General features: G+C 40.9%; 2 protein-coding genes across 2 annotated transcripts in view; one reads left to right on the top strand and one right to left on the bottom strand.

Annotated features, from left to right (window-relative positions):
- Window positions 1-8,176: 8,176 nt before the first annotated feature.
- nicol1 (NELL2 interacting cell ontogeny regulator 1) lies at window positions 8,177-12,821 on the bottom strand. Its single transcript, XM_080197425.1, has 4 exons — window positions 12,718-12,821; window positions 12,468-12,583; window positions 11,114-11,202; window positions 8,177-9,329 (listed from the first exon to the last, which is right to left on the bottom strand). The coding sequence occupies exons 2-4, from the start codon at window positions 12,562-12,564 to the stop codon at window positions 9,258-9,260; spliced, it is 258 nt and encodes an 85-aa protein (XP_080053551.1). The 5' UTR covers window positions 12,565-12,583; window positions 12,718-12,821; the 3' UTR covers window positions 8,177-9,257.
- Window positions 12,822-13,243: 422 nt separating this feature from the next.
- nelfa (negative elongation factor complex member A) overlaps window positions 13,244-25,220 on the top strand; it is a 59,856-nt gene continuing 47,879 nt past the window's right edge. Inside the window, exon 1 of the mRNA XM_080197412.1 lies at window positions 13,244-13,523. Coding sequence (XP_080053538.1) covers window positions 13,314-13,523 — 210 coding nt within the window. The 5' untranslated portion in view covers window positions 13,244-13,313. The remainder of the gene's footprint in view (window positions 13,524-25,220) is intronic.

Here is a 25,220-nt window from a genome sequence, read left to right as displayed (position 1 = left end):
CCAGAGTTTTGACTACTGCCATTGCAAGTTTTGATCATTCATTGCATGAATAACTGTCTCTTAAAGTCACTGTTCAGTATTTTGAAACTATCCACTTATCCTACTCCCAATTTAATTTACAGCATTTTATGTGCCATTTTCTCTTGGGACGTGGACAACCCTGGCAAGATTGGATTTGTTGCCCTGGAGGAGATTAAGTTAACCACTAACATGCAGGTGGTGTCACGTGTAGTCTGGACCAAGTACCAGGTTGGGGTCAGAGGTTCCCTTCCCAGAAAGACCATAGTGAACCAATTTTGTTCTATCAAAAATCTCAATCCTGAAAATGTCAATAGATCCAGCATCGTCACTTGGGAATTTACTGCTCAAATTGAATTATGCTCATAAATTAGTTTCAGTCTTCCCGCACCTTTTAATGTTCTCACCTCCTCATGTTGACATAACATGTCACTTGCAATTGATGTGACCACAGTTACACACTTGTCCCCTTTTCCAAAAAAATTGTTCCATTGATTAGTTCAGTCTTTTAATTATTACACCAATGACATAACTGTGATGAGCTATATCTCTTACAAGTCAATCTCACCATAAAATATCTTATCCTTCTCCCGTAGGTTGTGTTTAACTTTAAGTTGACACATAAATTGAATCACAGTATCAATGGTGATTAACTGTAAATGTAGGGTTTCAATGCAACCACAATATCTAGATCCAAGTTTACGCAATAGAAGATAGCTGCACCCACAAGGAAATGAGTTCCCAGCCACAAGAGGGCGATAACATGTAATGGCACTTCATCTTTCCCCAAACCTCAAAACTGAAAAATTTGGTTATTTATCCATCCCTTACTCTCTTTCATCTCACACTCATCTGTCTTTTAATTGTGTCTTACTGATTTACCTTCTAGTTTTTACTTTGGTGGTATCCTGCATTGTAGCCTTTAGATCTTCACCTATCAGAGAATCCCACTCTCTGCCAGAGAATCTTACCCAGGCCCTCTCCCCTCCCTGTCCCCGTAACCCCCCTCACATTTACCATAGCTACTCCATCTATCCTACACATCTTGGGACACTAAAGAGGCCAATCCACCTAACCTGCACATCTTTGTTTATAGTTCTCAGTTTACAAGGAAGATAACACAAAGTGAAAGAAGTAAAAATCTGTAGACTCTAATATAAATTTGACAGGTCTTTCAAAGATCTTCCACAAGTATGTAAGGCCAAATGTCTGCCTCCTGTGTTGTAAGATTTTTTCGATATATTTGAGGCAAGCAGCATAGAAATAAAGTTCCATTTTGACCAGTTGTGTGAATGATTTAAGAAGAATGGAGGCCTTCTGATTACTGCTGGTTCAAAGTTCTATATTAGAACACCACTTGGCACGAGTTATCTATGAAACAATGAACTGAATTTTTCCGTCTCATCTGCCACAGGAATTGTAGCAAGCGGGACATGGACCATACCTCGGGGGAGATTTTCCGACCTTGGGGCGAGCATGGCCGGAAAATTCTGTCCAATGTTTCTAAGTGTTTGGATATTCCATTAACGATAATGACAGCTGTGCAGATGGTGTAATTGGGTACCCAATTTAATCCACTGAAGTCAGACAGTCTGCCACCTGAAGGGTGTAACCCAGCAATGTGAGAATGCTGATGTTTACAACATTGGGTTAAGACATGTACAATAAAGCTGCTGTTCCCTTTGATCAATCTATGCTGGATTATTAGGTATTTTGAAGACAATAATGTATTGAGTAGCTCTTAAGTATATTAAATTTATTTAAATTAAGTAGATATGCTGACAGTGAAACAATCCAAATACTAAGATCAGTAGCATAGCAATTACTGCTTTGCAAAATTACTATGAAGCTCTTAGTAGTCTAGTATCTGTTACTTTAATAAAGGCATAATCCTGTTTTTTTGGCATTGCCGTTATGATCCTGAACAGTGTCTTAAGAGTATGTTAAGCATACATAATATGTATGTTGACAAGTTCTAGACTGATGATAAAAAATAAGGGTCTCAGGGTGAAAGCCTGGCCATAATGTGGGAAATGGTTTATACATTTTTTGACTATTTTCCAGAAAAGATTAAGATATGTATCACGATTTTGACTCATGACTAAGCAGGAAGGCCATGGCTGAGGCTTTCACGCCAGGCCAAGAATCTAAAAAGAGAAGCATTTTCCTTTCCTTTGTTTGCTTAGCTCTCCCCTGCTCCAGACTTTCCCAAGGGGAAATACCCTTCCCCCACCCTGCGAACCCAATCCCCAAAGCATGTAGTGTATCAGATGCCGGACTCCTAGCCCTGCAATCTTGTTAATCAAGCCATGATTGTAAAAATTTGATTGGACCTTATTCAACCACAGGTATGCAGGAAACTCAAAGGGTGGTGAATCTCTGGAATTCTCTGCCTGTTGAAGTGGTGGAAGCTATCTCGCTAAATATATTTAAGTCACGGGTAGATAGGTTTTTGACAGACAAGGGAATTAAGGGTTATGGGGAGAAGGCGGGAAAGTGGAACTGATTCACTTCAGATCAGCCATGATCTTATTGAATGGCGGGGCAGGCTCGAAGGGCTAGATGGCCTACTCCTGCTCCTATTTCTTATGTTCTTATGAAACTAACTTGGAGATTAAAATGAGCTTGGCTAGGACCACAAGCAGTTAAAATCCAAGTCCTGACCCTCGTTATGAATCAGTTGCTTATCATGGAACCCATGAATTGCGTATATAAAGATATCCATCAATCCCCACCTCCCCACCCCACCCTATCACAAACCTCTCCTGAATGGCCCACGGTTTCTTGCCCTTTTCATATCATATAGAAATTTTGGTAAGCGCCTCATCCCACCCACACTTACTTCCCAACTCAAGGTGATACCTGGCTTTTCCCTCCCTCCTCCAAATTACTATCCAGGGGATATTTTCAGTTCATCTACACAGGCTGTCTAGTTACATACCAAAACTGACAGAAAGCTGCTCAGCCTTGCTCCTCCAACTTATTATCCAGGGGCCTGCATCAGGCATAATGCTTCAATTGAAAGAATATTGACCAGGTAACTGTGGGTAAATCAACCTGATGCTAGGATCCAAACAGAACAGAGTAGAAAGGTTTTCAGCTTGATCCCAAGTCCAAGCCGAGTCAATTGATCTCATCGAGGTTTGTATGAGTATCATCTTCACACTAATCCTAATTAATCAACATGAAGAGATACTGCAGGGGTTAACTGTTACATGATAATGTGGCAACATTTTAAAATTAGTCAGCTTGAAAACAAATCTGTATATGAACAAGGGTAACTGCCATGATTGCAACAACTATTGTGGCATCTCCCTGCTGCGCATCCAGGGAAAAAGTATTTACACACGTATGACTGCAGATCTGGGTAGAACACCTCTATCCCAAATGTCAGTGTGTTTCAGAAGATCCACAACTGACATGACCTTCTCAATATGGCAGCTACAAAAGAAATAACATGAACAAAGGAGGCCACTCTATATTGTCTTCACTGATCTCACCGAGGCATTCAACCATGCACATGAAAGAAGTCCATTTAAAGCCAAAAGATGTTGGAGCAGTAGTAGGCCATTTGGCCCATCAAGTCTGCTCTGCCATTTAATGAGATTATGACTGATCTCATCTGATAATCCTCAGATAAACTTTCCTGCCTTATTCCCATTACTTTTGATTCCCTTACCGATTAAAAATCTGTCTGTCTCAGCCTTGAACATACTTAGCTGCCCAGCCACTACAGGTCTCTGTGGTAAACAATTCCACAGATTCATTACCTTCTCAGAGAAGAAATTCCTCCTCATTGTTTTAAATGGGTGACCCATTATTCTGAGATTATGTCCTCTAGTCCTAAACTGTCCTAAAAGAAACAATCTCTCAACATCTAACCTGTCAAGTTGCTGGAGAAAATTAGCTGTCCACCAAAGTTGTTCACTTTGATCTCTTTCCATGACAACACAACGGGTAAGCTCAGTTACAACAGGGCAATATTGGGACTCTTTAAGATTTACAGTGGTGTCAAACAGGATTGTGTTCTGGGCACCAACATTCTTTAGCATTTTGTTCTGCTTGTTGCTATCATATATTTTCAGGTCCTCTATACCGGCTGTCTATTTACATACCAGAACAGACAGAATGCTGTTCAGCCTTGCTTGCCTGAAATATAGTACAAAGGTGCGCCAAGTTCTCATTGCAGAGTTGTTCTACACTGATAATGTCTTACTACTATTCGGCACCCAGGAACACCTTTAGTGACAAATGCACAGACTCTCTCATGTGAAGAGTTTGTCTGTCAACATCAGAAAGACAAATGTTATGATCCAGGTTGTTGCCATACCATCATCAATCAACAGTGACAATGTGACACTGGATGTTGTTAATTGGTTCATATATCTAAGTTCCGCAATTAGTCACTTGATGCTGAAATCGCAAAAGCTGCAGCAGTTTTGTCCAAACTGAATAAGAGAATGTAGATCAACAACAACCTGTCTGAGAAATTAAGAAGTGCAACAATAGTAATTACAACTATCACAGGCTGTGTTGCCTGCCCAGTGCCAGGTTTCGGGATATCTACTCTAGGTTATAGAGGAAATAGCATTGCGAGGGGGAGGATCCAGTTGTCATAGTCCATGTAGTTACCAACAACAAAGTAAGAACTAGGAAAAAGGCTCTGCATAGAGAATGAGGGGCTAGGCACAAAATTAAAACAGAGCACCTCAAAAGTTTATTACTTGAACCACTTGAAAATTCACATGGAGTACATAATGTTAGAGAAATGAGTATGTGGTTCCATTTAAGATTTGGTTTGATTTATTATTGTCACATGTATTAGTATACAGTGTGAAGTATTGTCTTTTGCACGCTATGCAGACAAAGCATACCGCTCATAGAAAAGGAAACGTGAGAATGCAGAATGTAGTGTTTCAGTCATCGCTAAGGTGTAGAAAAAGATCAACTTATTGCAAGGTAAGTCCATTCAAAAGTCTGATGGCAGCAGGGAAGAAGCTGTTCTTGACTCCATCGGTATGTGACCTCAGACTTTTGTATCTTTTTCCTGACGGAAGGCAGAATTAAGAATGTCCAGGATGCATGGGGTCAATTATGCTGGCTGCTTTGCCAAGGCAGCAGGAAGTGTAGACAGAGTCAATGGGTTGGGCTACATTCACGATCTTTTGTAGTTTCTTGCGGTCTTAAACGGAGCAGGAGCCATACCAATTTGTGATACAACCAGGAAGAATGCTTTCTATGGTGCATCTGTAAAAATTGGTGAGTCGTTCCTGACATGCCAAATTTCCTTAGTCTTCTGAGAAAGTAGAGACGTTGGTGGGCTTTCTTAACTATATTGTTGGCATGGGGGAACCAGGGCAAGTTGTTGGTAATCTAGGCACCTAAAAACTTGAAGCTCTCAACCGTTTCTACTTCGCCTACATTTATGTAGTCAAGCATATGTTCTCCTCTATACTTCCTGAACTCAATGACATCTCCTTTGTTTTGACGACATTGAGGGAGAGATTAATGTTGCCACACCAGATTTTTTATCTCACGGCACTACCATCAATATTGGGGAAAGTGGGTGCTGTATCTTTGGAATGGTCTGCACCTAAACTATGCTGGAACTAGTCTTCTTGTGAAACATATGACTAGGGAAGTAGAGAGTGCTTTAAATCAAATATTGAGAACAAAGGATCAAATATAGAAAGAGGTGGTGTAACAAAGATAGACACAAGTTAAGAGAGGAAAATATTAATGAGAAATGACAGTCAGGGAATGGCAGGAATAGACAGAGAAATAAACCTAACAACACCAATAATCAAGACTAGATAGTACAAAGGAAAAGACAAAACAATGTTTGTAATTGAATGCCTCCAGCATTCACAACAAAGTAAACAAGTTGATAAGCGCACATTAAAGTGAATAAATATGATTTGATCGCCTTTATAGCTACAGGACAAGGATTTTGTCCTGAACATTGAAGAGTATATGACATTGAAGAAGAGTAGTAAACGAGGTAAAGATGGAGGGATAGCACTGTTGATCAAGGATGGCATTGGTCTAGAATTGAACTTGGTTCAGGAGATCCGAGTATAGAAAAGGTTCAAGTGGAAATGAGGAAGAGTAGGGGAAATAATTCACTAGTGGTCTTCGAATAGCAACCATAATGTAGGACAAAGTGTACAGGAAGCAATATTGAGTGCATTAGATGAAGGGACAGCAATAATTGTGGGTGACTTTAATCTACATACGAACTGGAAGAATCAGATTGGCACTGGTAGCCTGGATGTTCATTGAATGCTTTCAAGATTGTTTCTTAGAAAGCAGCACATTTTGGAACAAACCTGTGAGCAGGTTATATTATATTTGGCATTTTGTAATGTGACAGGATTAATTAATGACCTCAGAGTGAAGAACCCCTAGGTGGCAGTGGACACAATCTGATTGAATTTTACATGATGTGGAGACGCCAACATTGGATTGGGGTAAACACAGTAAGAAGTCTCACAACACCAGATTAAAAGCCTAACAGGTTTATTTGGTAGCAAAAGCCACTTTTGCCACCAAATAAACCTGTTGGATTTTAACCTGGTGTGAGACTTCTTACATTGAATTTTACATTCAGTTTGAAAGGGAGAAGGATGAATCAAAGATTAGTATTTTAGTCTTTAAATAAGGCGAGTGGTGTGGACGTGAAAGCTGAGCTAGTAGATGTGACTGGGAGAGCAGGTTAGGAAATAGATCAATAGGGAAGCAGTGGCAGACATTTAAGGGGATATTTCAGAATACCCCAAGTAAATATAAAGAAAACTTCTAAAGGGGTCTCCACCATCCATGGTTAACTAAAGAAGTGAGGGAAAGCATCAGACTTAAGGAAAACACATGTAACTGCGCAAAGATGAGCATCTAGTCAGATGAATAAAAATTGCAGAGAATGACCAAAAGGTTAGGCAGGAAAAAGAAATTAAAGAGTATGAATGGCTAGAAATGTAAAAACAGATGGCTGGACTCAAAGGACTGAGTTATAAGGAGAGATTGGACAGTCTAGGACTTCTTTCTTTGCAGCGCAGGAGACTGAGGTATATAAGATCATGAGAGACATGGATAGGGTGAATGCACTCAGTCTTTTTCACAAGATTGGGGAAGCGAGAACTAGAGGGCATAGGTTTAAGTTAAGAGGTGAAAGACTTAATGGTGACCTGACGAGCAATGTTTGAGCCTAAGGGCCTGTCTCTGTGCCATAGATTTTATGAACAGTTTCTACGGGCATTTAAACAGGAAAAGAGCAAGTAAAGTGAATGTTGGTCCTCTCGTGTGAGAATTAGGAGTTAATACATAATAATAAGGAAATGTGGGTGAAATGAACAAATACTTTGCTTCTGTTTTTGTCATAGAGGATACAAAAATGTTCTAACAACAGCTGTAAATCAGGAGGTGGGAGAAACTTGGTGAAATTACAATCATTAGGGAAACAGTACTGAGGAAACTGATAGATCTGGGCTGACAAGTCTCCAGATCCAGCTTGGCTTCATTTGGGGGTCTTAAAAGAGGTTGGTAGTGAGATAGTAAACGCATTGGTATTAATTTTTGAAAATTCCCTAGATTTCGGAAAGGTTACATCAGATTGGAAAGTAGCAACTATAACCCCTCTATAAGAGATGTCGAAAACAGGAAACTTTGGGCCAGTTAACTTATCTAAAGGTAAACTACTGCAGATGCTGGAATCTGAAAAACAGAATCACAGCAATTCTGATAGCATTGACGGAGAGAGAATAGAGTTAACATTAAGTCAGGGAGAGTCCTGAACTCGCTAATGACATTGAAACGGCAATTTAAATATTGTAATCAGTCTCATGCTGTTTTCCAGCACATGGCTGATTATGCCATAAAAGAAATGGTCTGGAAAAGTCTTGCTACTTGAGCAGCACAGCGAGCTGGAAAAATCATTTGTCACTGCACAAAGTGCTGAAAAGAGCACAGAGCAATTTGTGAAAGAGTAGGAGTGACAACCAGAGGCTCAGCTTCTATTCTCAAATCACCACTTCAGCAACTTCAGAAACTGTTTGGAAACAGGATGTCAATTTGCCTTTTGGTATAGCAAGTGGGGTGTGGGAGAGAGAAACAAAGCAAAGATTTAGAAGAATTGCACTAACTTCAAAATTAAGCAACTGCATTTCTTTTTGAATACAATTTTAATTCCACGTAGCAAATTAAAATAGTAACTGTATCATGCATATTCAAATTGTTAAATAAGTTACACTTTCAGGATCAACACATCAATACATGTATCAAATAAATGTTAATAATATTACTTGTCAACCTTGCACAATACCACATTTTATACAGTTGAAAATTTAAATCTTAGTACAGGACATTCTACTTGCCAACAACTGAACATAGAAGAATCTTATAAGAATATAAGAAACAGGAACAAGATTAGGCTACTTGGCCCCTCAAGCTGCTCGCCATTCAAAAGGATTACAGCTATTTTGTATTTCAACCCCATATTCCTACTCTATACCTGTAAGAAGTTAAGAAACAGGAGGATATAGAGATTACATAGTAGTACACTGGCTCATTACATTACATTTCATGCTTTCTAGTTAATTGCAGGATAAATTAAAGTGCAAACATATGATAGTGACCTGCAAAATAAAACTCACAAGAAATTACATTTATATAGGCTCCTTACATTAAAACATTTCAATTCATTTAACAAGGCTCACAACACCAGGTTAAAGTCCAACAGGTTTATTTGGAATCACAAGCTTGCGGCGCTCCAAAGCTCGCGATTCCAATTAAACCTGTTGGACTTTAACATGGTGTTGAGAGAATTCTTACTGTACCCAACCCAGTCCAACACCGGCATTTCCACATCATTAACAAGGAGGAAGAGTGGGGTCTGAGTAGGTTTGAAAAATATTGAATGTGGCCGGGTGGGGCAAGGAGAAATTGAAGGAATGGTGAAAGAAAAAGGCCTTTAGGAAATCTTTGAAAACAGCAACACTGATACCAGGGTCATGTGGTTTTGGAAGAAAATTCCAAAAAAGTGGCTTCTTAAATCAAATAATCTATTTCCTTCTTTTAATAAAAGGCCACTGAAACATATTTATCATTTCACTGTAAATATTTAGTTTTGTTTATCACCGGCTAAAACACTTTCTCATCTCAAGTGTTTGAGACACATTTCACTTTTGTCACATGATTCATAGGAACGTGCTCTGAGCAAAGTATCATGGTCCATGTCTGGTACATCAGGCTAACAGGTTGAAAGGCAGGCAGTCACATAATGCCCGCTTTTCCACTCTCAGCAGCAGATCGTCAGTCTGAAAACAGAGATGATATCAACGGACATTGAAAATTTTACACAAACAAACATATGCCAAATGTAAATTCTCCTTCCCCTCCAAAAGAATCCATTTATGTTTCTTTATGTTACAATTTAATTGAAGGCCAAGCATTTAGCCATAGTCTGGCTTGCATCAATGTGGCTAATATATGTCACTTTAAGGAACTTGTTTTTATGTGGACAAAAAAGTTAATTTGAAGATTTAAAAGATCCAAGAAATATTGACGTTAATACACTGGTTAAATATATGTCAAGATTCTCACAGTTTCAAGGTCTACACGATTGGTCTTATCGGTAACCTCGTAAAGAGGTTTGCTCACCATACAAGCTTGATTCCGAAATTGGAACTTCAAAGACTTCCTGCAGGATAATGGCTACCGCATCTGATTATTTTGCATTATCTTTTGAGCATATACTGTGCAAACTCATGAACGAGCCTACAGTTATCATTTTCAGCACTGAGAAGAGTCCAGTTTATCTCAGATGAGCTGGAAGGACAAGGTATCTCAAAGATTTGAGCAACAGGTGAAATTAGCAGTTTCACACTGCTATTATGCAGAAGCAACACAAGTGTATCCGCCCATAACAGGATGTTGCCGTCAAGCCAAAAAGACTTTTCTATCACACATATGAGAAATGTGCAATATGAATTTTGGTGCCAGTGTAATGCCAGATATGCAGGCCATACATTTCAAAGACTGGAGGATCATGTCAAACAGCAAGTCCCTTGCATTTTTTGCAATGGGTAAAGTACAGACTGTACCCAACCAGCTGTGCTTATAAAACTTTAAACATAATGTCCAATATTAGAATTGATTTCACGATTGGACAACATTTGCTAAATAATCCTCAGTGTGCTAACAATTACAGTGACAACCAATTTAAGATTGCCTGTCAGGCTTGCAGTGCGATGCATGTACTGGCAGCTACATATATTAATACATATTTTTTTTTTGCAAAGGAACATGTATACACATTGTGCCTGTTTCAGCTAAATGAAATAAGTGACAGCCATTCACTGATTCATTCCTCAGTGCAATGCCATGACTAGAGTCAATCTGTCTGGTTTAAATTTCAAACAAAGCTGGGCAGTTAAGTCAGTCACCACTAACCAATGCACCCTCCATGGCAACACCTCTACTAATCAAATCCACTTGCCAACCAATCAGCATTCTCTTTTCATACTGTATAAATTTGTTGATTCCCATATGTTGTATTCTTGCAAATGTACTAGTAAGTGCATGGTGAAAAGTTTCAACAAAAATATGAATAGCAACTACCAAAAGTAAATACGGTCGAATATTTGAAGGCACTTCAGATTAATGGCTCGCATCAGTAAAAGGCTTAAGTAATCTTTAATTATTTATACGGTCAAGGTGATGCTCTCCTTATTGCTTGCCCAAATTGTTAACCATATTCTAATTACAACACCATACAGGAAATTCAGATAATCAGATGGTCTAAGAACATAAGAACATAAGAAATAGGAGCAGGAGTAGGCCATCCAGCCCTTCTGGTCTAATGGAGTTGTGATGCATAAAATTATCTATTTGTGTACTATGCTAATTCAACACTTTTTTCAGTACTTCAGGAAGTTAACACATTTTCTTAAACTTACAGATCAGTTTTACAGCAGGATTTTATGTATCACAACTGTTATAGAAAACAAAAAACATATTTTGTATTACTCCCAGTAATAGTTATTTTAATCTGTACAACTTTAATTTTATCAACTGGTTATAGTGAACAATGCATATTTACCCGAGTGTTTAGGTTATTTGCAGTCCTTTTCAAGTCCTGTAATGCTCTCTGCATGAATTCAAAAGCATGACAGTCAACACAGGGGCGACCTGTGGAAGAAACGTTAAAGTAACTAAAATGAACTACAAACAATATAACTAAAAACTTACAATTGGCACAGTTAACAAAACAAACTAACAAATAAAGTTATCATAAACACTTTGCCATCAAATGTTTATAGTAGCATTTGATTATGCTTTTCAAATTATAAAGCAAATATTGTGTCTTGATTTAACTACTTCACAGATGGCCCTAGCAAACACTGCTTTGCATTCATTGCACCATAAAATTAGAATAACCACAAGCACACTATAAAATTCAGCTCAGATCAGGAAAGATCATATTCAAAATTGTAAGGGTTCAATCTTTATTTTTCCTAGTCCCAACTCCAATCTGGGAATATAATCCTTGTAACTAAAACTAAAAATTGTCAGAGTTGACAGGTCAATATGACACAAACAATTAAACTGGCTTAATTCAAAAGTTTCAATTACTAAATTTCAACTACTTTATAAGCACCCAGTTGAGCACAACTATACATGCTGTGAACAATCCATTTTAATCCAATTCAACATGGTCTTAAGGGCAGTTAAAGCACCAACATCCTCTGTGACCAGTTATCTACGGAATAAAACTGTCTATTTTCATAATTCACTGCTTTATAAAATAAGAAACACTTTCATGAATTCAAATCAAACTAGATGACTAAGTAGTGTGTAATTTGATGCAGGCTTATTCACACTAGCCAAATTACTGTTAATCTGCTTTCCTCCAAAACTAAGTGCAACGTTGCACTTGTGAATTAGAATGTGCATACACCCTATACACATACCTGTGCATCTCAAATCAAATCGCTGTGGAGCTATGTATCTTATGCACTGGCTCTTAGGAAAGCAGTGCAAAGCTCTGTGTACTGTATTAGCAGGAAAATATATTTTCAGGGGATTAGTAAACGAGGGTTAGGGGAATAGGGCTTGGGTGGGATTATGGTTGGTACAGTGTTGACGGGCCGAATGGCCACCTTCTATACTTTAGGGATTCTATGGTTCATATATTAAATTGATTTTCCACAACACCCTAGCTATGACTGTAACACTAAATTCTGCACCCCTTCCTTTCCTTCGCTATGAATAGTATGCTTTGTATAGTGTGCAAGAAACAATATTTCTCACTGTATACCAATACATGTGACAATAATAATCCTCTCCACATCCGTCCTGTCAAAACCCCTCAGCAACCTATCTTTCAATCAGGTCGTCTCTTTACTATTGACGACGCCCGGGATTGTGGGGTAAGGGAGGGAAGCAGGACTTACTTTCAGCCGGGATCACAGTGCCGGAGTCGCTGCTGGCCTCGGTTAACAAAGCGGCAGTGAGCAGCACGAAGAGACAGAGCGGAGGAGCGGCCATCATCCCGGCAGCAGCGGCGAGGCTGTTTGTGAAGGGTGAGGGGGGGATAGAAAATTCACCGTTATTTCATTATTCAGCAGATAAACTACCCTTTCAATGCTTTTCATTTCATTTTGGAAGATATGCTTTCTCAAATTAATCTGAGCCAAAACCAACCGGATTTCTAAATTTAAAAAGCGCTCGAGCTTCTTCTGAAATCCCGAGCTGACTGGGCCCCTGCTGAGACGGGAGGGCGGGGCAGGGCAGTGATTGACATGGGCTCCAACCAATCGGAGAAGAGCACCATCCAAGGGGCGGGAGGAAGACACGCCGCCACGTCAATCACACCAGCCGTTGGAGGCTGATAGGTTGTCGGCGGGAGGGGCGGGACTACTTCGGACCGTGGGTGTGCCCTGGGCGGGGAATGGGGCGTGTGCCTTGGTGCGCGGGACATGGCCCGCTTGCGAAGGGGCGCGGCCTAAGTGTGAGTGACACTGCCCTCGTGCGAAGGGGGCGTGGCCTCGGCGTGAGGGACACAGCCCTCGTGCGAAGGAGACGCGGCCCGGGCGCAGAGGGGCGCGGCCTAGGTGTGAGTGACACTGCCCCCCCGCGTGCGATGGGGGCGTGATCTATGTGTGAGTGACACTAGCCATAGTCGAAGGAGGCGTGGTCTGCCCTGAGTGGGCGTGACCTGCTGCCGAGGGGGCGTGGTCTGCCGCACAGGCTTTAGTCGTCCCGGTTAATGCCCGTCCATTCAAATCTCCTTCTTCAAGATGGCGTCCATGAGGGAGAGCGACACAGGCTTGTGGCTGCACAACAAGCTCGGCTCGGCGGACGAGCTCTGGGCGCCTCCCAGCATCGCCTCGCTGCTCACTAAGGACGTTGTGGACAATATCTGCGTGTGTTTTCACGGCCTCTCGTCGGCGGTGAAGCTCAAACTGCTGCTGGGGATCCTGCACCTTCCCAAGCGGACAGTAGATGAGGTGAGGCGCCTTTGCTTCTCCCTCACTGAGTGTGTATGTGTGTGTGTCAGAGGCTGGAAGGGAAACTGAAGAGAACGCGCCAGGAAGTACATGAAACATAGGGGTCAAATCACTAAATATAACCGCCCCTTCTCCATACATACGTGTATTAACCTGATGAATCCACTTTTTGAAAAAGTTTTATTTGATGTATGTAATGGGGAAGGTGTATTAATAAAGATGTGCAGTTTTTGAGAAGGCATTTAACATTAAGCAGTACAATTTTTTTTTGGCCATCTTTAAAAAAACTTTATTTGCATTTCTTCTCAAAAAAAATGTTCTTTTCATAGAGCAAAAGTATTTTATTTTCTCTGTTGGTATGGCATAACATTGCTTAAGTTAGGAAGCAATGTATGTAACAGCACCCAATGCCATCGTACTGAATTAACTTGAACATAAAGTAATGCTTAGTGCCTCAGCTTTATCTGGATTCGCAGAATGAGCTTGTTGGTGCACAGTTTGTGGAATCTTAGATTGATTTTTTTTTTGGAGTTTCAACTGCAAATCAGTCTCCAAAGAAGAAGAAATTCCTCCTTTTCCAGTCACAAACAGTCATGGGTGGCACAGAGGCAAAACACCAGGGACCTGGATTCAGTTCTCATTTTAGGTCCCTGACTGTGCAGAGCCTGCACATTCTCCCCAGAGCTGCATGGATTTTCTCTGGGTGCTCCAGTTTACTTCCACAATCCAAAAGATGTGCTGGTTAGCTGCATTAGCTATGCTAAATTCTCCCTCAGAGTACCCAGATAGGTGCTGGGGTGTAGGGATTTTCCTAGTAACTTTATTTGCCATGCTAATGTAAGACTACTTGTGATACCAATAAAACAAAAAGAATAAATGAAGCCCTACAGTGTAGAAGGGGGCCATTCGGCCCATTGAGCCTGCAGTGACAACAAAAACACCCAGGCCCTATCCCCGTAACCCCATCTGTTTATCCTGATAGTCCCTGATACTAATGGACAATTTAACATTGCCAATCCACCTAATCAACAGAATTTTGGACTGTGGTCTTAGATGACCTGCTGTTTATTCTGTGGCTGTGTCCCCTGGCTCTAGACCCTGCAGTAAGAAGTCTGACAACACCAGGTTTAAGTCCAACCAATTTATTTGAATCAAATAAATTGGTTGGATTTAAACCTGGTGTTTCAGACTTCTTACTGTGTTTACCCCAATCCAACATCAGCATCTCCACATCTAGACCCTGCAACCAAGGGAAACCTTCCTGCATCAACCCTTTTGAATCCTGTCAGAATTTTTTAATTTTCAATGAGATCGCCTCTCATTTTTCCCAAACTCTAGAGAATATAGACTCTATCTTAAATCTCTCTTCCATAGAACAATCCTGCTCTGCCAGGGATCAAAAATTATGCAGTCAATAGCCTGTCACCAGTGCTGGGGATATTAGATTGGCAGTGATTATGAAATCGGAGGTTTACAGAATGAAAACAGGCCCTTTGGCTCAACTTATCCATGCCACTCTTTTTTAACCATTAAGCTACTCCTGTGCTTGGCCCATATCCCTCTATACCCGTCTAAACCATGTAACAGTCTAAATGCTTTTTAAAAGGCAAAATTTGCACTTGCCTCTGCTACTACAGTTCGTTCCAGACATTCACCACCCTCTGTGCAAAAAAAAAATTCCCTCTGGACCCTTTTGTATCTCTCCTCCCTCCCCTTAAGCCTATGCTGTCTAGTTTTAGACTCCCCTACCTTTAGAAAAAGATAGTTTGTTAGTTCATAAGATATAGGAGCTGAATTGGGCCATTCAGCCCACTGACTCCATTCCATCATTTAATAATGGCTGACATGCTTCTCATCCCTAGTTTCTTGCCTTCTCTCCCTAACCAATTAAAAATCTGTACAACTCCTCAAATTTATTCACTGTCCCAGCATCCACTGTACTTTGGGGTAGCAAATTTCACAGATTCACAATCCTTCTCCCAAATTAGTTTCTCCTCAACTCTTTTAAATTTGTTACCCCTTATCCTAAGACTATGAACTCTTGTCCTAGAATGCACATAGATGTTGACTATCTAGATGATCAATGCCTCTCGTTCTATAGACCTCTAAAAGATCACCCCAAGCCTCCTATGCTCCAGGAAAAAACCCCAGTCTGTCCAGCTTCTCATAACTCAAGCCATCAAATCCCAGAAGCATCCTAGTAAATCTTTTCCGCACTCTTTCTAGCTTAATAATATTCTTTCTATAATAAGCTGACCAGCACTGTACACAGTATTCCAATTGTGGCCTTACCAATGTCCTGTACAACTTCAACAAGACGTCCCAACTCCTGTATTCGATGATCTAACCAATGAAACCAAGCATACCGAATGCCTTCTTCACCACCTTGTCCACCTGTGATTCCACTTTCAAGGAGCTGTGAACCTATACCCCCAAATCTCTTTGTTCTGTAACTCCCCTGTGCCCTGTCGTTAATTGAGATTGATGTGAGGTGATGCATTTTGGTAGATCAAAACAGGGCAGGACTTACTCAGTTAAACTCTATCTGCCATTCATCAGCCCATTAGCTCATTTGATCAATGTCCTGTTGTAATCACGGATAACTTTCTTCACTGTCCATTATGCCACCAATCTTGGTGTCAGCTGCAAACCTACCAATCATGTCTCCTAAATTCTCATCAAAATCATTAATATAAATGACCAATAACAGTGGACCCAGCACTGATCCCTGAGACACACCACTGGTCACAGGTCTAAAGTTTGAAAACTAATCTTTTACAACCATCTTCTGTCATCAAGCCAAATTTTGTATCCAATTGGCTACCTCACCCTGAATCCCATGAGATTTAACCTAATGCAACAACCTACTTTGTGGTACCTTGTCAAAGGCCTTGCTAAAGTCCATGTAGATAACATCAACTGCACTGCCCCCATCTACCTTCTTGATTACCCCCTTCAAAAAACTCAGTCAAATTCATGAGACATGATTTTCCCCTCTCAAAGCCATGCTGACTGTCCCAAATCAGTCCTTGTATCTCTAAATGCCTATAGATCCTGTCTCTCAGAATACCTTCTAACAACTTACCTACTATAGCTATTAGACTCTCCAGTAGTTCCTAGGCTTTCCCCTACAGCCCTTAAACAAAGGCACAACATTTGCCACCCTCCAATCTTCAGGCACCTCACCTGTGGCTGTTGATGATTCAGATATCTCTGCTAGGGAACCTGCAATTTCCTCCCGCCCCTCCCTGGGTGCACTTCATCAGATTCTGTGGATTATCCACCATTCGTCAAAACACCACTACTTATTCCCCCAACAGTAAATACTGATGAGAAATATTCACTTAGGATCTTGCCTATCTCTTGTGGATCTGCACATAGATGACCTTGTTCATTCTTAAGAAGTCCTACTCTCTTTTGCTCTTTGTGTTTGTAGAAGGTTTTTGGATTCTCCTTTGCTTTATCTGCCAAAACAGTTTGGTGCCTTCCTGATTTCATAGAATCCCTGCAGTGCAGAAGGAGGCCATTGATCCCTTTGAGTTTGCACGGACCACAATCTGATCCAGGCCCTATTCTCGTAACCCCACATATTTATCCTCCTAAGCCCCTGACGCTAGGGTTAATTTATCATGGCCAATCAACCTAACCTGCACATCCTTGGATGTGGGAGAAAACCGGAGCACCCAGAGAAAACCTACACAGACAAGGGGAGAATGTGCAAACTCCACACAGTGACCCAAGGCTGGAATTGAACCCTAGTCCTGATGCTGAGGCAGCACTGCTAGCCACTGTGCTGCCCTAACCATTGTGCCACCATTTCTCACACAAATGTTCCACTTGCAATTAAAATAATACAGCATGGAATGCACCAGCTGCCATGGTAAGAGTAACACAGCCTCATTTTGTTACCTTTATCTGTCCTTCCAGTTGAAAGTGCTTTTATTTGAAAAGGTCTGTAGCCTGAGGACAGGCTGTTCTTTAGTTTTGTGTCATCTTGAGCACAAACGCTCTGACCCTGTTTTTTTTCTGTCTGGTCAATGTTGAGTAAACAGTTCTTGCCATTCATTACACTTGTAACTGACCACAGATGTGTTATAGGCTTTTTAGCAGCAGCTTCTGATCATCAGGGGCTTGAAACAGCAGAGTATCTGCAGGCCATCTTTGACCTGTGAAACAGACAAGTGACAGCCTATCTCCTCATCCAATCAGATTGAAGAATCCTCAGCATGATAGTGTCTAATTCTTGCAGTGCAGGTTAGAATATTAATTCAAGTGAAATGGGGAGAGAAAGGAAGCTGGGGTTAAAAGGCTTTTTGAAAACATTTTCAAAGCAACACTTTATAACATGTCCAACAATGGCTGGAGGAGTTCAAATCCAGACTTACAGAAGTTAACTTTTGGTGCAAGAGAAGTTGCTTGGCAGTGATTAAGACTTGGCATGCTGTTAAAAGTTAATTTCCACTTGAATAGCCAGGCATTTTCTGGTATACCTTCTCATGAATAAGTACAGCAACTTCACACCGCTTGCATATTTCAATTCTGAGTCACTTGCTAATGTTATAACATAACTTGTGGAGGAGCAGTCAACGCTGAAAGCAACAGCAGTGAACATTTGTAGCCTCACCATTATTGCCAGTGAGGACCAGTAATTGTGAATCCATGTCCCATGTAGTTTATAGTCCAGTGGCATGAGCAAGGTGGGCCGAAGGGCCTGTTTCCATGCTATAAACCTCTATGTCTCTAAGTAGGAAAGATTACATTTCCTACTTTTCCTCTTGATGGGCTGTTCTTGTTCCCTTCCCAAACACTGCATTCAGATCAGATTAAAAACCTGAACAAATTTTGACTTGTTAACTTTAGCGAAATTGATTTCTTTTGAAGGGGAATTTTGTGAACCAGATAACCCAGGAAAACCAGTAATGTGACTTGCCACTTAACATTCCAATAAGTAATCATAGGCTCTATTCCCTGATTCCGTTCATTTTTGGTGTTTTCTGGAAGAATTGATGTTAGAATTCACTGGAGCTGACAAAGTCCTTTTATCTCTTCCTGCTTTGCCAATAGCTACTGTGTGCTCTAAGGAACTGTCTCTCATTATTTTCCTTATTCAAAAACGTAGGCAGAGTTTCCACAGTATTTCTAACAAAATAATGTTCAGCAATTCAGTGAAATCCCTTGGCATTTCTCTCTTCTCCCTATCCGACCTTTGACACAGCTCCCTGTTCAAGACTGCCAGTTTAAGCTGGGCTAGCGCTTAATATAAAAAAGGATAGCAAGAGTTTTTATAAATATATAAAAAGGAAGAGGCTGGCTAGGGTGAATGTTGGTCCTTTAGAGGATGAGAAAGGGGACCTAGTGGTAGGGGATGGGGATATGGCTAAGGTATTGAATAACTTTTTTGTTTCTGTCTTCACGGAGGAGGACGTGAATAATTTGCCGGGTGTTAGTGATGGAAAGGTGGTAGGACTGGAGGGTCTTAATGACATTACTGTTACTAGAGAGGCGGTGCTCGACAGACTGGAGGGGCTGATTGTGGACAAGTCCCCAGGACCGGATGGAATGCATCCGAGGGTTCTGAAAGAAATGGCGGAGGTGATAGTTGATGCCTTGGTGGTTATTTTCCAGACGTCGCTGGATTCCGGGGAAGTGCCGGATGATTGGAAAACGGCTAATGTTACGCCGTTGTTTAAGAAGGGTGCCAGGCAAAAGGCGGGGAATTATAGGCCGGTTAGTTTAACGTCTGTGGTAGGTAAAATGTTAGAATCTGTCATTAAGGAGGAAATTGCGAGGCATCTTGAAGGGAATTGCTTGATAGAGCAGACGCAGCACGGTTTCATGAAAGGGAAGTCGTGTCTGACAAATTTACTGGAGTTCTATGAGGATGTGTCTAGGGCGGTGGATAGAGGAGAGCCGGTGGATGTGGTCTTTCTAGATTTTCAGAAGGCGTTTGACAAAGTACCTCACAAGAGGTTATTGCAGAAGGTCGAGGGACATGGAGTTGGGGGTAGGGTGTTAGCGTGGATAGAGGATTGGTTGTCAAATAGGAGGCAGAGAGTGGGGGTCAACGGGTGCTATTCGGATTGGCGGATGGTGACTAGTGGAGTGCCCCAGGGGTCGGTGCTGGGGCCTCAGCTTTTTACCATTTATATAGATGATCTGGAGGAGGGAACCGAGTGTAGGGTGTCGAAATTTGCTGATGACACCAAGATTGGGGGAACGGCAAATTGTGCGGAGAGTCTGCAGAAGGATCTAGATAGGCTGGGCGAATGGGCCAGGAAATGGCAAATGGAATTTAATGTTGGCAAGTGTGAGGTGGTCCACTTTGGTAGGAAGGACTGTTACTTATGTGGCGAAAAACTGCAGCAGGCGACAGTGCAGAGGGACCTCGGGGTCCTTGTGCATGAGTCGCAAAAACCCAGCTTGCAGGTGCAGCAGGTGGTCAGGAAGGCAAATGGGATGCTGGCCTTCATAGCGAGGGGGATTGAATATAAAAGTAGGGAGGTCTTGCTGCAGCTGTATAGGGCATTGGTGAGGCCGCAGCTGGAGTACTGTGTGCAGTTTTGGGCGCCGCACCTGCGCAAAGATATTTTGGCCTTGGAGGGAGTGCAGAGGAGGTTTACTAGGCTGATACCGGAGTTGAGGGGGTTGAGCTATGAGGAGAGGCTGAATAAACTGGGCTTGTACTCGTTAGAGTTTAGAAGAATGAGGGGAGATCTCATTGAGACGTATAAGATGATGAATGGGATGGATAGGATAGAGGTGGAGAGACTCTTCCCGCTCAAAAAAGACAGTAGGACAGGGGGGCACAGCCTCAAGATAAAAGGGGGGCGGTTTAGAACGGAGTTGAGGAGGAACTTCCTCACTCAAAGGGTGGTGAATCTCTGGAATTCTCTGCCTGTTGAAGTGGTGGAGGCTGCCTCGCTAAATATTTTTAAGACGCGGGTTGATGGGTTTTTGATAAGAGAGGGGATTAAGGGTTATGGGGAGAGGGCGGGAAAGTGGAACTGAGCAGCGACAGATCAGCCATGATCTTATTGAATGGCGGGGCAGGCTCGAAGGGCTAGATGGCCTACTCCTGCTCCTATTTCTTATGTTCTTATTATGTTCTTAATGCATTTAGTCAGTGTATCTTTGAAATGTGAGGCTAGTAATTAGAGTTATGGTCAAGGTTGTTATTTTTAACAGATGTACATCATTAAAATGAAGTGTACTGCAAGTGGGGAAAAGAATTGTGGATTTCATTCAGGTAATTTTGCATTTTAGTAAGACTGATGTTGGAATTATTTTCAGGAATCAAACTAGAAAATGAAGCAGAACTTTACAATGCCTCTGCTTCTTAAGTGTGAGTGTGTGTGTTAATGTTTTACTAAGTTTATAATGGAATGGAATACATGAATATATGTTATACATGAATACATGTTTATACATGAATGGAAGGAGTGTGTGGCTGCACAAATTTGTAATGTGGTCCAAAGTTGACATGGTTACATGTTCCACAAAGGCACCCAAAGTGCAAGGCTAACCAAGTTTGCGGTGATGAACTGGAGAGTCGTAGACACGAGCAATTGCAAAAAAGTATATTTTAATCTTTTTGAGAGGTCAGCTGGTTTGTAACTTTATTAAATTACATTTATTGCAGCATTAAGAAAGATGGACCTTGCATTTATATAGGATTTTCCAGTTGCTCTTGAAACCCCAAAACAGCTGAAGAGCAATGAGTACTTTTTGAAATACTGTCACCGATTCCAAGCACGCACGACCCTCTGAGTGAAAAACTTACCTCTGACATCTCCTCTGTACCTACTCCCCAGCACCCTAAACCTGTGTCTTTTTGTGGCAGCCATTTCAGCCCTGGGAAAAAGCCTGTTAGAATCCACTCGATCAATATCTCTCAACATCTTATACACCTCTATCGGGCCACCTCTCATGGTGCGCTAAATAGTCACTTTTAGCACACCATAAATGGTGTGCTAAAAGTCAAAAAACATGGAAGCTTGCAGAAATGCGAGAAATTAATTGGAGGAAATAAAATAGGTTTCAGACGGGAAAATTGAAACAGGCTTGAAAATGGAAACTACAGCTAAAGTCTGATTAACTTAAATCGGTGTTCAGATCAGTGTTTTAGAATTCTGTTACCACAATTTATTTTGAATATCCTAGCTTAACTTTCCCATGTCCTTAACATTCTGTATAGATCATACTTCCAGTGTCGTGTTTCCACACTGAAAATCCCAAGTTTTTTCACAGCCCATACCCAGGTCATTTGTCTTCTCTCCACAGCCTTCAGTATTCAAGATGTGGTCTAATGAAAGCACTGCTTTGATTTACATTCTACTGTTCTGGCTATGTAGTTTAATGGCATATTAGTTTAACTGATTGCTCTTCACTTCTTGAGCATCATGTTTCTTAAAATTCTTAGACTACCATTGGCTTGATTGTTGGTATTTTCAACACCTTCCATGGAGTCTGGTTGTTCCATGTTGTCTGGTTTCTTATGTGTGTGGCACTTTGTCATAAGAAATTTAATGCAGATAAAGACATTGTCCTGTTAACTTACAAATCTTGTCCTATTCATACTGTGACTTACGAGCTACCTCTTTTGATTCCAATTCCCTTCTTTTCATCTTGGAACTGATGAGGTTAACCTGGGCTATTACTCTGTACTAAATTTGGAAAATTTGATGTCAATTGCTTCATTTGAGACTAGGTTTTTGAATCCAGGGTGTTTGTGTAAATTATGAACAGCATCAGGCATTGCAGTGTTCTTTTCCCCAAACCCCAAACCCCAGCCCCTGCCCAACTCACTTTTGATGTAAAAAAGCAGTGGAGGAGGACAAAATTAAACTTCAACAATAGCTCAAGGTTGGCACACATCTTGACTGAAAAAATGGCCAGGGTGTGACTTGGTTGCTGAAATGAACTGCTGCAGACTGTTTCATTCTCAACACTTCTAAAAAGTGCTTGTTGCTTCCAACTTTTCAATCAGTTTCTTGCCCATTCCCAGTTTACCCTAATTAAAGCTAATTAATGTGAAATTCCCCTAGTCGCCACACTCCAGTGCCTGTTTGGGTCAATGCACCTAACCAGCACGTCTCAGAAAATGGGAGGAAACCAGAGCACCTGGAGGAAACCCACACAGAAACGGGGAGAACATGCAGACTCCACACAGACAGGAATCAAACCCAGGTCCCTGGCGCTGTGAGGCAGCAGTGCTAACCACTGTGCCATCATGCTCCTCCAAATTCTACACGGTTCTGAATTTAATTTATAATATTATGGAAATTGTGAAAGGCCGCATCATTGAGCTTACAACAGTGCACTTGAGTTGTCACTCCCTGAATGAATATGGATAAGTGAGAAAAATAATAAGTGAGGAGGTGGTGTCAAAGCATTCTCATAATAGTCAGGTGGTAGTGAACTGCTCTCAAATTTGTGAAAGCAGCTTGTGGTTGAGTAGTTGCTGAAAGTAACTTTGTAATACTGAAATATGTGATAGATGTGAGAAAGAAAGTTGAAAATGGAAAAGTTTTGCTGTCAAGGTGCAGTGGCAGATGTTTTTCAATTTTCATCTTTGAAGCAAAGCTTTTTTTTGCAACGGTAGGTGATAGCTGTTGACAGGTATTTCTGTTTAAATTAAAGTTTGTTTCATGGCTGAACCTAAGGCAACTGACAGGTTTATTGTTGGCTGTCATTTATTTATTAAAAGTGGACAAAGAAGCAAAATTGTGGGTCCGCTTTGGGACCTTCGTGTACAATTAACTGATGTCTGGTAACTCTTCCCAAACCACAACATTGCCATCACTATTACTCTCTAGAATGCATTTGATTTAGAATGATTCCAAGACTTTTGCGCAGCTTTTATAATTTAACATGGTGGCATTTGGTTAACTCTGACTTTCCCTCTTATATGCTGTATTTCTTGATCTTCTCATTCCAGGATTTTTCCAGGGAATTGTTTGTTGTCCTCGTAATGAGCCATATTGGGAGGTGATAGCATGGTGGTATTATCACTAGATTATTAACTCAGAAGTGCAGCTAGGTAATGTTCAGGGGACCCAGGTTGAAGCCCGCCAAGGTAGATGGTGGAATTGAATTTTTTTTTAAATCCGGAATTAAGAATCTACTGATCATCGTGAAACCATTGTCGGAAAAACCCATCTGGTTCATTAATGTCCTTTAGGGAAAAAAATCTGCCTTCCTTACTTGGTCTGGCCTACATGGGACTCCAGAGCCACAGCAATGTGGATGACTCTCAACTACCCTCGGGTGACTAAGGATGGACAATAAGTGATGGCCAGCCAGCGAAGCCCATGTCCCACGGATGAATTTTTAAAATAATAATTATGTCAATGACAGCTACATTTTTGTCGTTGCATATCAAGACCTGTCTTGAACAAATGGCTATCCTTGGCCCTATTCAAGCATTTTTGACATAGGGACAGTAACCAGACATGTGACCTCTTGTTTCATTGACAGTATTGCTGCATGTACATTGTGTTAGATGCAGGTTGTCCCAGAGATGATGATGATAAAATCTTGTAGGAATAATATATTGAAAAGACCATTAATAAAATGCTACCGTTATTAAAAATGAGGTCCTTAAATAAGTAATTCCTTGGTAGTTTAATTTACCCCATTTACGTGCCTTGTATTGGCGCCACTTGAAAAATAACGTAATTTCCCGCTCCTGTTGCAGCAATTAGTGCACTTTTGAGGATCAAGGTGAGTTATTTCCCAGCTTGCAAGCCCTTCTAAATTGGCATCTGATTCAGATTCACACATCATTAGCCCTTCCATGGGCTGTAGTAAATGAATTAAATTACAAGAACTCTAAGATTCTACCATTTGGTTCAAAGAAAAGCCTGCTTATGCCTTCAGTATACCATTAAAAACGACTAACTGAAGTTTCATGAGTTTTGATTGTAGAGAAAATTCACTCCACCTTATTAGAAAGCAAATGCGTGATTGCTGTGCGGCAATATTTTTTGTAAAGCATTTCTCTCATGAGAAAAATAGTATACACCGTGTAACAAATTTCATATGAATCTTTAATGTAGTTAGTGTGGCTACACACTGCTTCAGCAATTCCTCAACCTTTAAAACTGTCCCTGTGCAATGATAAATGACACACACTTTGAGGTATAGGTTAAATATTTATTTGTGGACTTCAATTCACTAATTCAGTTGGTGAGTGAATCGTCAGTTAAGTCAATTCGGCACTGCTGGGGAAACTGCAGGATATATTTTAAGCTTAGAGAATGACGTAATACTATGGTCTTCTAGTTAGGATCATGTCTAACTAATTTGCTGCTATAACCTTGAAATCTCAATTCTATAAACAGGCATATCCAAGGTCGATTCCAACATTGTTGCTCTTGAGCAGATTTGAGGTAATTAAATGTTGTTTACTGTTGTGAGGGAAATTGCTTTTAGACAGGTGTTTGTAAATCCCCAATGAGTATCATCTGCTGATCTGTGAAGTAAATCTCAATTTCTCTCACTTCCTCCCTCTTTTCCTCATCATTTTCAACTTTTTTTTCAACTTTATCTTGCCTCTGCCCCACAGCCTCTGCCACTCTGTTTTATGAAAATCCTAAGGTGTTTTATATGCATATTAGGGACAAGAGGTAACCTGGGAAAGAGTAGGACCCATTTGGGACTTAAGTGGCAATCTGTGTGTGGAGTTGGAAAGCATAG

The sequence above is a fragment of the Carcharhinus amblyrhynchos genome, chromosome 1 (genome assembly GCF_965287045.1).
Source record: "Carcharhinus amblyrhynchos chromosome 1, sCarAmb.v2.hapA, whole genome shotgun sequence".
NCBI lineage: Eukaryota > Metazoa > Chordata > Chondrichthyes > Carcharhiniformes > Carcharhinidae > Carcharhinus > Carcharhinus amblyrhynchos.
Note: the sequence above shows the minus strand (reverse complement) of the source record. Positions and strands in the feature narration are given on the sequence as shown.

Bases quoted from the DNA above. Each gene is read 5' to 3' on its own strand.
- nicol1 (XM_080197425.1), bottom strand. From the start codon at position 12,564: ATGATGGCCGCTCCTCCGCTCTGTCTCTTCGTGCTGCTCACTGCCGCT. The intron at 11,203-12,467 runs GTAAGTCCTGCT...TTTCTTCCACAG, and splicing joins CACTGTGATCCCGGCTGAAA to GTCGCCCCTGTGTTGACTGT. The intron at 9,330-11,113 runs GTAAATATGCAT...CTCTGTTTTCAG, and splicing joins CAAATAACCTAAACACTCGG to ACTGACGATCTGCTGCTGAG.